General features: G+C 40.9%; 1 protein-coding gene across 4 annotated transcripts in view; it reads right to left on the bottom strand.

Annotated features, from left to right (window-relative positions):
- The window catches only part of LOC101845617 (purine nucleoside phosphorylase), a 104757-nt gene that overhangs the window by 38505 nt on the left and 53247 nt on the right, over positions 1-13005 (bottom strand). For 3 of the 4 annotated variants that reach the window (XM_005096416.3, XM_005096415.3, XM_035969233.1), the window contains exons 3-6: positions 8473-8642; positions 5758-5861; positions 3727-3902; positions 1431-1621 (exon numbers count right to left, since the gene is read on the bottom strand). In XM_005096416.3, the coding sequence (XP_005096473.1) occupies positions 1431-1621; positions 3727-3902; positions 5758-5861; positions 8473-8642 (641 nt within the window). Of the gene's footprint in view, positions 1-1430; positions 1622-3726; positions 3903-5757; positions 5862-8472; positions 8643-12384; positions 12798-13005 lie in introns of those variants that run through there. The other variant, XM_005096414.3, reaches the window with a different exon arrangement.

A 13005-nucleotide genomic window follows, 5' to 3' on the forward strand; every position in this document is an offset into this window, starting at 1 on the left:
ATTTGTTACACTAGTCTTGCTAATATCCTTCATGTGTCAGAGGCAGGACGAAATATCTACAAACGAAACAGTTCTCAAAAGATAAAACTACTTAAGGGACTGATCTCTATAATGAGAGTCAAAGGTTTTTCCCACTTTTATTCTCAAAATCATGAAATCTACACTTACGTTTCTCTGCTTTAGATGGCAGAATAGAGGCCATTTTTCATTGAAATCCAAAACTATATTTTTCTAAAACTCAAGGAAAGGTTCAGAGAAGAGTACATATTTGCCCCACAAAGGGTGTCTTACCTAAATTAAACGGCTGTGCAATTTTGAAGAAATAAAAATTCATCGACACTTCGTAGCGTGATATCACTACTCATGCTATTCGAATACTGCATATAAATGGGGGTTTTTCTTATGTAATAATAAATCCATCCACAACTTCCCCTATTCAACATTCACCAATTATTTATTAACAGCGCGATACAACGATATCACATCACCATTCAAAATGCTTTGAATTTCTAATAAAGGAAGGCACTGTAAATTTCTTGGAAAAACATTCACTGCCCATCATGAGCCAAGTGCCCTTGAATTTATGGTGGGGTTATTTTATTATTCTTTTTTATAGTGTTTTACAGCGCTCGCAACTGTATAAGGTCATATGAGTGTGGGGGACACACTTAACATTTTCAGTCGGTAGGAAATTATGAATTTTGCCTGGGTGTTGGCTGAAGCCTACTCTTATCGATTTTAGACCACCAAGGGTTCTATAATGTGCGCAACTTGCATATCGGACCTCCAAGATTTTTCGCTCTGATCCGAGAAGGCTAGGTGTTAGATCTTATCATAAAACCAGGGGTGTGGCTGAAAGACAGGAGTAAGAAGGAGCCAAGGAGTAGCAGTAAAAAGGCTGCAGAAAGAGTCAGTAGCCCAGAGGAGAGAGCAAAGGAGGTGAGGGGGTAGGGGCAGAAAGTGGAGAAAAAAGCAGATGACAGAAAATGGTTAGAGAGCAGGAAAGACGGTGAAAGGAGAAAATTTTAGAGAAGAAAATTTTTCTTTGCTATCCGGATTCGAACCGGGAACCTATTGAATGAGAGGCGAACACCATAACATCTCGACTATGAGAACCCCTTATTCATGGTGTGATTAGTGAATACTGAAGAGCAGTGAAAACATCCTACAGGCATGATTTATAACTCTTGTTGGTTCTACTTTTCACTCCGTCTCCTAATCATCTAGTACAAATTACAGAATTTAGTTAAATGATTTTAGCTATACAATATGCTCTAATTCTACAATAGGTGGAGAAAAACGAGTCAAAATCCATTATCTATAAAAATCACATAGCATTCAAATGGCTGTACTATGCTTTGAATAGCTGTGAATAGCGCAAAACTCGTGAATGTTGAACAGGTAAGTCGAATGGGTACAGTTCTACTCACCTGTGGCATCTACTAGCAGTAAGCTGAGTATTTTGCACTCGGTAACTGTCTCAAAGTTTGGTCCCACCATCATGCTGTACACTCCCTCCCGCACGAAGTCAGAGAATCCTATCTCTTTGGCCTTAGCGAGGGCCAGCTGTCGCAGACCAAGATCGTAGGCATTGGACATTGCCGGGAATCGAGGCCCGAATCTGAGGAGAAACCACACATCTTTTCTTTTTAAAAATGTACTGGTGATTACACTTTTCCTGATTTTGTGTTAAGATACAATGAAAGAAAAAAATTGGTGCTGCTCAGTGGTGATCGAAGAGGCTTGTTCAGTGTCTTGCCATATCTTTTAGAAATTTTTATGCCTACTCAATTTTTACTCGGTCTTTTGAAAAATCTTATTCTTACTATGGATTATAAGTCATTCAGTCGAGCCATATTTATTGTGGTATTGATTGTTTTGAGTGTGTAAATGCAAATTCACCAGTGCAGTGTTTTGAGCGAAGCTTCACCATTGAGACAGACCTACAGTTCAGTCATGTTTAAACTCTTGGAATCAGCAGGTAGAAAGAGTGTGTACAATTTTGATCTACCCCGTGAATTAAGAACACATTAACGAGAAAGGGAGGGAGCAGTGCGATTCAGAGTAATGAGAAGATCTATTAAAGCATTAATACCTACAATTGTAACAGGTAAAACAAGGTCCTTAAATAATAAAAAGAATGAACTCTGCAAACGTTAGGTTTATACATGAGTATAGAGAGGCCTCGCTTATTTGTGTTAGCGAGACGGGGTGTAAATAACTTATTGACAGTCCAATCCTCCCATTGAAAAGATATGTGATGGAGAAAGATCTGTGGCCACGGAAAAGAAGGGAAAAAAAAGGATTTTAAACAAATCTAGCATACAGGTTTCTTAAACTGAACCGTCAACATGTACATTTTGCTGGAAGGGAACCTGGTTCCTCGACTTAATTACAAGCAGCCACTAACCAAATTCAAAGGTTCTTTTCACTCACACCAATTCAAGTTTTTACAAGATTAAAAAATGAATCGCTTTTGAACATTGGACAAACAAGTAGTCCAGTGAAGTCTGCTACTTCTCTTTCACTTTAAAAAAAAAAATTTTACATTATCTTATAAAATTAAAGCACAATAGAGAAACTAAACAACTCCCGTAAGCTGTCCAGCCAAGAACAAGTCTTGAAATTATTTTCAAATTAAGAGCTGTCAAGCCAAGTACAAGTGATAATCTTCAGACTAATAACACAACACACAAGATATAAACAACACATGTGTACATGTTTTAAACTAGTACAATAACCAAAATGCTGATGTGGAGAAGCAAACCAAACTGTAGAACACAACATCCTCTAGCAGTGTAGAGCGGTACAGGCCAACAGAAGAACTGAACAGGATGGCTATATGATAGATACCAGACATTTTAGTTTCAGTAAGAATTTCACAGTACTTGGAACACAATGAGGTCATATAAGTGCAGAAGATTAGAGGGGTTAGAGAGTAACAAACAGAAAAAACAGAAGGAGGCCTGCCAACCACCCACACATTCCCATTACATGAAAGAGACATGCAAATTTTTCCAACCTTTGGGTCCCTTTTAATTGTCTGGGAGTGGGGGGAAACCTGTAAAAGCATCCAAAGACTTTGGCAGGTGAGCCTAGTACTGTACTTTTTACTGAACATCAGCCCCTCCCCTTACAATTACTGAGAAGCAAGCTCTTCCGAAGGACAACAATGAGTGAAAACAGAGCTGACCCTTGATCTGGACAAATAATTCCATTATGCAAATAGTCAGTAACATGACAGTTTGTAGCAAATCAGACAATGCCCTCTTAGTGCTGAAATTACTTCTGTCAATACTGTGACCGATTACACTGTATCGAGATCAGCAAACACTGTGAGTGGGTGGTTGGTGGGTGCTCTGGTGTGGTTTGCTCCTTTCCTATCAAACATATATATCCTCCTAATCTCCCCTCCTTCTTTTTTTGAATTTGTTACTCTCTCATAACACCTCTAATCTTCAGCACATATATGAGCTTATTATGTTGCAAGTGCCGTAACTTTTACTAAAAGTCAAAATATACATTTACTCAAGGCATCCCAAAATAGATACATCCCAAAATGTCTTTATAGTCACTTTCAGACACTTTGGCACAGCAAAAGATATATCTCTTTGCAGCCATTTAGAGTTAGGAAAAAGCAAAGCGAACTAACAGACTGCAAATCAACAAATCAGGGTAGTTTAGCCTCTCGCACCCACAGATCACATACTCTCCACTACAGCTTACTTTTCGTCATTAACCCCAACAAGGGGGTTAACACCAGCAAATCCAGCCAAGTTGACATGGTCCTTGATGATCATGATGTCCCCGATATTGTACTTTTTGTTGACACCTCCGGCTGCGTTGGTGACAAACAGTGTGGTTATCCCCATCATCTTCATAGTTCTCACAGGCAGGGTGATCTGTGAAAAGGGAGGAGGGGAAGGGTGGAACAAGGGACACAACAGAATTTATTGTTTTACATACATTTATTCTAATTTTGCTTTATGGTATTTATTGGTGACAATCAGTGTGATAATCCACAAATCCTCGTAGTTTTCACAAACAGGGCGATTGGCGTTGGAAGGGGAGAAAGCAGGGGACGTAACAAAATGTATTATTTTATATCGGTCTAAATTTCGTAGCCCCCCTGTATTATCTCCCTTGAAATCAAAGGGCAACATATAATACAGTCGAACATATGTAAGACAGAACCGCAAGAGAGCCAGAAAAAAAATTCCCTCTTAGACAGGGGAATTTAGTGGGGATATGGAGGGGAGGGGGGTTCAAAGGCCCAGCTAATGGGATCAAAGATCGCTTGTCCGGTCAGCAAGCAATCTCAAGTGGTCAAAACTTCCCACCTCTCAGCTGCTATCCTCTCTAATAATGACACGCATCAGTCTTATTTATCCAATTACCACCAGAGCGTGCATTTTATAGGACCACTGTTTGACCTATTAAAAACAGAACGGTTTGAACATCTCCTTTGCTTCTACCCTTAGCCCAACCCATCGGTGTAATAAGCACAGTCAACCAATGCCACCCCTTACTGCCATGTAACAATTATTCGAGGAACTCTTTTCTCGGCTGGCTGTACGATTAGAACGGCAGGCATTGGTTAAACTTATTTCACACCTCTGGCTACCAATGAAAGTTTCCGAGCAGCAGTGCCACTCGAGCACTTTCACTGGCACTTGTGAGATTTATTACCCACATCACCCTGACCATCTTCATCGTTCAGGGCTCACATAGATGGGGTAACATCTACCCTCAAATTGCACCCTTACTCCTTGGCTTTAAGTTTAGAGTAGAGCCAGCGGACGGAACCAAACATTTCCATCTTAGACAGGTAAAACCATTGGAAGGGAGCGGATTTTTCTTTCCGTTTCCGCGTTGGACAGGTTTCAGTTTTACACAGGTAATAAAAGAGGAATGTATCAAGGGGGCTGGGAGATTCCGCTAAGACAAGTTTCTGTTTTACACAGGTTTCTGTTAATGCAGGTTCGACTGAAAATTTAATTAACCAATCTGTATTATAAACAAAAACAATTTATATAAATTACACCTATTCGTGGTCAAGTACAGCAGCTTTAAAACTTCAAACGGATGAAATGTGGACTTTTCCCTCTACTTCTTTCGTATATTTGTCACACTCTTGTGACCCATTATTTCCAGGGTGCCATGATAGTCGAAGCAGACTTTGTGCTGTTGAAGCTAGAGAGGTGAGCAGAGTAAGTCTGATTCCTTGTAAGGACTTCTCTGTTGACATCCACCTCTTGGCGCTCATATGATCTTATGCAGTTGCGAGCGCCGAAAAACCTCAACTAAAACAAAAGCTTGAACAGATTTTTATTACCTTTAAATCTTAACTTTGAAATTTCAGTTACAGGTCATCATGAAATAGGAAATAAACTATTTCTGGGTGACTTTTCATTAAATTTGGAAGAAGAGTGATCCAAAACTAGTAATGTATCTTGAATCTCTTCCCCCTATATAAATGTCATTTTTCTCAGATAAAATGCCAAATCTGGCAGTGTACTCAGCACAACAACTTTCCCTCCTCATACTGTGGGTGGTTGGCAGGCACCCTAGTGTGGTTTGCTCCTTCAAACATAACACATCAGTCGCCATTATCTTTCCTCCTTCGCTTCTTTGCATGCTATTCTCTAGTAACAACTCTAATCTTCTACTCTCATGTCACCAAAATGTGTTGCAAGTGCTGTAAAACCTCTTAATAAATCTAAACTAAAACGAACATCTTATCTCCTCATGTCCTACCTTCTGTGGAGTGTATCCTTCATAACAGTGAGCCCGGCCTTGCATCAACACAACGGACTTGCCTCTCAGCTGACCAAATACCAGTTTTCCTTCATGGCCAGGCACTGACGATGAGGGAATTTCTTTACTAGAGAGTCTGTTTGACCAACTAAACTTAAAACATCCTACAAGACACAAGCATGTCCTTTTGAAGGAAGAGCACAAGACCCAGATTAAGGAGTGAAGTAGAATAAAAACATATATGGATGGAGGCAGAAACATTAAACTTAAACATTATTCATGTAACGTAAGGCATTGAGGTGAAATCAGGCGCTCGTCAAGATAATGAAGTAAAAGAAACCAGCATTTTTCTAGCTGCAGTGTAAGTTTTTCAAATTTTCTTTTTTTTGGCTGAGCATTTTTTTTATCCATTTAAAAACATATTTCTTTGTGGAATTTACTAAAAAACATTAATTAAAGGCATGAAAAAAAAGTAAATTTGCAGTTTCCAAGGAACACTCAAGCTTTAGAAATCACCAAACTTTGGCAGCCATTTTTTCCTTAATTTTATCTCTTACTCCAAGCTAGCATACTACTTGCATGGTTGTTGTTGTTGTTATCGATCCATCGACAGCTCTGCACTCGCCCTTCTGACCAATGCCATGTCGTGATAAGTGCAGGTGTGCTGCAGTTGTTACTACTTGCATGGAAATGGTAAACCTTTCTGTCTTTATTTTGCGAGTGGGTGTGTGGGCGGAATCCACAAATTATTTTTCTAGACTGTTTAAACAACTTGTGGTGTCGATAGTCTAGTGGTTAGGCTCTTGAACTCACAACAATGAGGTCATGGGTTCGAATCCCACCTGAAGCCCAAAGTTGTGCCCTTGGGAAAAGTGCTTTACAAGAATTACCCTCACTTCACCCAGCTGGGAATGGGTGACGGGCTACAGACAGGGAAAGATCTTGTCAGTTAGTTAGTATTTTAGCATTTAACTGTAAGCTTCCAGAGAAGCCGAGAAATTATCTGAGTGTACAAGGGTCTGTTGGGGTAATAATAAACTCGCACAAAAAAGTCAAGGAACAGCTTGTGTTTTCACCTGTCAAATTCAAACTTTAATATCTCACAAACCCGTAATGATCAGTCTACCAAACTTGGCACACGCATTGACGACAAGACACAGTTTGCCTGTACGGCAAATTTGCCAGCACCAGCTTCACAGCGACGACGCAGGGCATTCTGAAACACAGCCGAAAAGCATGAAAAATGGGCTAAATTTCTCTGACTCAGCAACATTGGCATAGGGACTGTTAGCTAAAACTACGCTTGGCACATGCTAAACAGATGTCTTAGCTGTGAAGATTGCTCACTTACAACCCTTTATAAGCCAGCGTTTTTCTGCCATGTTTCATTACAACACGATGGTCCAACAACACTCGCTGCCTGACGTCAACAGAGGACGAGCCATTACCTGGTCCAAGATGGCTCCAAGTTCCCAGTTGTTGCACATTGATTTGGGGTGTCTCCATCAGTCATATAGAGGCTGCAAGAACGATGGCGAGCGACCGGAAGGGTCCCGGGCAGACCTCGACCAGGATCGCCCCGTTTGACCAACAACAGCGTCGACCGGTTCATCGTCAAACAGGCTGTGACGTCACGAACCACCATTGCAAACGGCATCAGGGACCAACTAAGGGTGACAGCCAATGTCCACGAGAGCGAGGAGACGGTAAGGAACCGTATCCATAGAGCCAGGTTAGCTTCTTGAGTCCCTGCCAGGCGCCCAAGGCACACGCCGCCCAACAAAGCAGCTCGCCAATAACAGTGGACACATTGTCAGTGGGACAAGGTAGTCTTCTCGGACGAATCCAGATTCAACCTGCTGCACCCAGACAGGCGAGCCCACATCTGGAGGCGCTGAGGAGAGCTGTTCCACCCTGAGTGCATCCAGCAGGTGGTGCCCTACTTGCAGGGTCCGTTCTGGTATAGGGAGGCTTCTCAGCTCACCACAGGACCCCGTGTACCATATACAGGGCAATTTGACCTCGGCTAGGTACAGGGAGGAAATCCTGCGTCCCCTTGCTGTTCCTCTCCTGAAGCAGATTGGACCCGAGGCTGTATTGAAGGACGACAACACCACGCCATATCTCGCACGCGTCGTGGGGGACTTCCTGCAGCAGTGAGCAGTGAGCTGTCACCTGCATGGACTGACCAGCTTGTAGTCCGGATTTGAACCGAAACAGAGAACATTTGGGATCACCTTGACCGGTGGATAAGGGACAACCACCCCCCTGCACAAAACCGTCAACAACTCTTGGGCTACCTCGTCCAGGAGTGCAGAACATACCCCAACAAGTTCTCCAAAGGCATGTCCTGTCCATGCATCGACGCTGTGCTGAGTTTTTGATCAAACGAAGTGGCTACATCAACTATTGACAATGTTCATGAAGAACTTTGGCTGTTCAGACTTTTGAAATCCGACCAGTGTGACTTAAACTCATTTTACATAATTTTCTCGTTGTTGTTGAAATCTGAAATTGTTCACACTTAATCTAGAGAGTCCAAAGCATCTTTTGTGAAAAAAATGAATAAATTCGGTTAAACTGTTATTCAGTAATCTTTCTTTGAATTTTTGTTCCTTGACTTTTTTGTGCGAGTTTAGTTGTAAAGCACATAAAGCATGCTGTGGAGCGTGGATATGCGCTATATAAATGCGATTATTACAATAAACTACCTACCTGTGCTGACAGGGAATCCAGGTATCTCCTGGTAGGGCAAGACTTCTTTATCTTCCACAAGATCCACCAACTTGCCCAGACCTGACCCACAGATGATTCCCAGCTTCGGTCTGCATTTCACTTTCTCCAGAATGTGATTAGCAATCATTTCCACATCTTCATAAGTGAAGCTGAAAGCAAGGAACAGACATATTTTTGCAACAATTTGAAATAACAACAAAACATAACAATAAATTTATATAATCCTGAAAGTGTAGATGCAACTTGATCAAGATACAGGAGTTGCAACTTTATACAGTGAAAAACAAACCTGAAAAAGCTTGAAATACTATGTACATAGTGATGCTCAAAATCCTTTCCTCGATAGAAATCCACCAAATGTATTCACTGGCACTTCTTTACATAACTAAGTTATCAAGCCCTCTCAAAATCATCACTATGCACATTATAACAGTCCTGATCAAGATCACTTTTGGGAAACATTGGATTAACACTTTGCCATCATATTTGGGGGAAAATCCAAAGTAACTGGGTGGTAATCAGCGAGATGAGGAGACAAAGTATCAAACTATCAAAGTACAGTTAATTATATGTACATGTATGTGTGTTGGCCTGGGAAAACTAGGGAAAAGACGCAGTCGTGAACTAAGATGTTTCTCGAAACGACGAAATATCTGCTTTTTACTATATCTGACAAAGTTGTATAAGTGTTGGGTGCATTCTAAACTTACATATGTTATGTAGCTCTGATAGTGGATGTTTTCTGCACAATTGGTCTCCTGGTAGGGCAACTTGACATAAAAAGTTCTGGCTTACGATGAAAATTGAATAAGGTACATAACACTACGAGCGAGAAATGCTGAATTCTCGAAAAATATAAAAGTTTTTAAACGTAAGCCTCTAAGAATCTTTACAAACCACAAAATTAGATAACTGGTTCAGTTACATGTGAGATATTTGCACAAAGCTCTTTTTCACCAAACACCCCCCCCCCTCCCTCCTTGCAAGACTGTTTCAATAACCGCAACACATCTTGTAAAATTTTCTCCATCCTCAGCCTAAAAAATTCTAAATGGGAACTTTCTAAGAAATCTATAAAGCATAATCATCACTGATGAAACTTCTGATGGACCTCCCCTTCTGCTGATAAATTACATTAAAAATGTTTTAATAGACTCAATAGACTCGTAGCTCTATGTCGAACTATTAAAATTATAGATATATATCATATTATAATACATATTAGATAGAGTTTGGAGAAGCATGGACATGTTTTCCAAATTTTTCACTAAGTCTGCCACATAAGGAGGAGTAAAGAAATTTGGGTAATGCAAATAGGGTTGAGTAAAAGAAAGTTCAAGGCAAAGAAAGTAGAAGTAATGGAAAAGGTAGGGCAAGTAAGTAGCAGTTAAGAAGGAAAAAAAATAACACGGCCCACTTTTGTTCATAAGACTATATAATCATCCAAAATGTTTCTAGCATCTTGCCAACCAAACATATTGCAAACTGGCAGTTTTCTATCGAAATAACAGACAATGGATGCATTTGAAAACTTATTTATTTTCGACAGCTTCCATTTCAGAAACATTCATTAACACATCAATTGAAACATTTCGCCAAAATGTATGGGAAAATCAGGGGCTCTCGTGGTCTAGAGGTACGGTGTTCGCCTCTCATTCAATAGACACCTGACAGCAATGGGAAAAAATGTCTTCTCTAAATTTAGTCTCCTTTTGCCTCCTTCCATGTTCTCTTGTCATGCACTGTCATTCTCATTTCTGTTTTTGTCTCCACTCCCCACCCCCACCCTCCTCTAGAATCTGGGCCCCTCTCTCCTTTAGGGCCTACTCCAGACTCTTTCTAATGCTCCTCTTGGCTCCTTAGGCCCTACTGTTAGGAATACTGTCTCCCAGCCACATCCCTGAACTTAAAGTACAATCTAACACGTAACCTTCTTGGATAGCCGGAGGCCGAAAAATCTCGGAGATCCCGTGCGCAAGTTACTTGTTTAGTTACACAAAGATCGTTGGTGGTCCCAAACTTGATACTAGAGTAAGCTTCGGCTACGACCTGGACAAAATTCACAATTAATTCCGGCCAAACTGAAAGTGCATAAAAAATGTGTTAAAATAAATGTGTCCTGCATACTCATATGACATTATTTATGCAGTTGCGAAGTAAAACACTTGCCTTAGATCTATCAAAAAATATTTTGTGCAACTAATGGAGTGCCTATTGCCATGGGGAATCGGTTCTCTCACACAAACTGATCGTTCGACTCATTGCCTGAAAACAAAAGCATTCGTTTTTTAGGCAACAAAGTGGGCAGTCGGCTTGTGCCAAGATAGGCGCTTTGTACCCTCAATCACAATCTGGCTAGCAAACCGAACCAATCGTGTTAATGGGCACTGGGTGAATTATATGGCTAATGTCAAGCATCACCAACCTGACATTAAAATGAATGTCATTTATTATTTTTTTTAAAGAGGAAAGTAGAAATCTAAGGAAGCGAACAGTAGACTGTGCAACCAAAACAAAGTTCAATTAAACTAGATATCTAGATCTAGATATATTATATCTAGATTCTAGACTCTACAAAAAGAAATGTTTTCAAATCTAAAAACTGTAATTTATATCAAATTACTGGTTAAAACAGGGGGCCCCACTGTAACCCCCCAGATTTTCTTTTACCCCCCCCCCCCCTCCCAATTTGTCCAAAGCATGTCTATCGAGATCGAGAACTAGTTCTAGACCTAGAAATCTAGACATCTAGATATAGATCAAGATTTTAAAGAACAATCAAATACTTCAAAAACTAGTCTAGATCTAGATATCTATCAATTTGCAAAGGAAATGAAGTAATTGATATTCGTGTTCAGTGCATCAATATTCACCCGTGTGGTTCTCGGGGCCTTGCCCAAGAGACAGGGGAGCAAAGAATAGGACCACAGTATCCGTACCGCGCATGTCGTACAAGGCGACTAAGGTCGGTTGGGCAAAGGGTTAGCAGCCCTTTCCCATAAAACAAAAGCAGCTACAAAAACATCAACAGCAAAAACAACACGACCGCCAGTTCTGGAAGATGGAGGACCTTCATCACCGAGGAGAGGAGAGAGTAGGGAGTGTAGAATGATGCAGGGTGGTGAAAGCTGGAAGGAAGCCACCAAGCCGAGAAACCTCCTGTCGACCAGAAAAACCACCAGACTTGGCACCTGGAATGTAGGTACAATGTACGAGGCAGGGAAGGCACTGCAGGTTGCAAGAGAGATGGAGGGCTACCAACTGGACATATTGGGTCTCTGTGAGACGAGATGGACAGAAGGAGTAGGTATTCTGTTATCAACACACGCCAAGCGGGCTTTGATAGGATGGAAAGCAGAGGGCCCGCGACTAATATCAGATGAATTCCGTTCACGGAAGAAAGACATCAACCTTCATGTTATCCAGGGATATGCCCCCACCAACGATAAAGCGTAAGAAGGGAAGACCTAAGATGACATGGAGGCAAGCGGTATCAGCGGAAATTGAAAAAACGGGGACATCATGGAAACAGATAGAAAAGGATGCTCAGGACAGGCTTCGCTGGAGTAATGTTGTTGATGGCCTATGCTCCACTGGGAGTTAAAAAGGGCAAGAGAGAGAGCATCAATATTAGATATCTAGTAGAGTTCAAAATGAACAACTGTAAAGACCGGAGGGAAAGTAAAAAATTCCAGATCTAAGACCTAAGATCTAATCTAGATTCTAGATCTAAATCTAGATCTCCTACCTAGATTCTGGATCTATCTAGATCTAGTATAGATATAGATCTAGTCCTAGATTAGATCTAGATTCTAGATCTAGAATCTAAAATATATTACACATTTTATAATCTGTTTATTTAGACCTATTTTTGTTTTTATGACGGCCAACCTGAGTTTGTTATCAATGGACGAGTCCAATCGCTGGAGTTGTTTTCTTCTGCTGTCAGTACTGTCAGCCATGACGACGCCAAAACGTGGGTCACTTCAAATAGATCTATTCTAGAGTCTAGTAGATTCTCTAAATTTCTTCGCCCTGCCACTGACGATGATGAAATCGCATCAGATCCTGCGAACTTTGCTTGTTGTCGTCAGATAACGATTTATACTCTTCGCAGTGTTCACTCAGACAGTGGGTCTACAGGTCACTCCGGGGTTTCCAGGTCATACACGAGTGCACTCTCGTTGTAAACAAAAGATAGCTTGTCAGAGGGAGCGCTCGATACTCGATCACGTACTCGATAACAGCGGTTTATTGGCAAAGATTCTGTATAACACCAAAGATAGTACATAACAAGATAGGCCACTTCTCTCTTTGAGCCAATTAAAAAAGTGTCCTCAAAATTTGGTGGCGCCCTCTTCACAAAAGCGCACTCTTTGCGAACAGAGTTACTCTACTTGAGTTATAAAAATTCAAAGTGAAACTAGCAAGTTTTGGGATAAATTTCGGAAGAACGCTTTTTCAAAATGGTTACCCTGACAAAAAAACTCTTCCGGAGGAAAGGGTGATGGT

Source organism: Aplysia californica, unplaced genomic scaffold (genome assembly GCF_000002075.1).
Source record: "Aplysia californica isolate F4 #8 unplaced genomic scaffold, AplCal3.0 scaffold00128, whole genome shotgun sequence".
NCBI lineage: Eukaryota > Metazoa > Mollusca > Gastropoda > Aplysiida > Aplysiidae > Aplysia > Aplysia californica.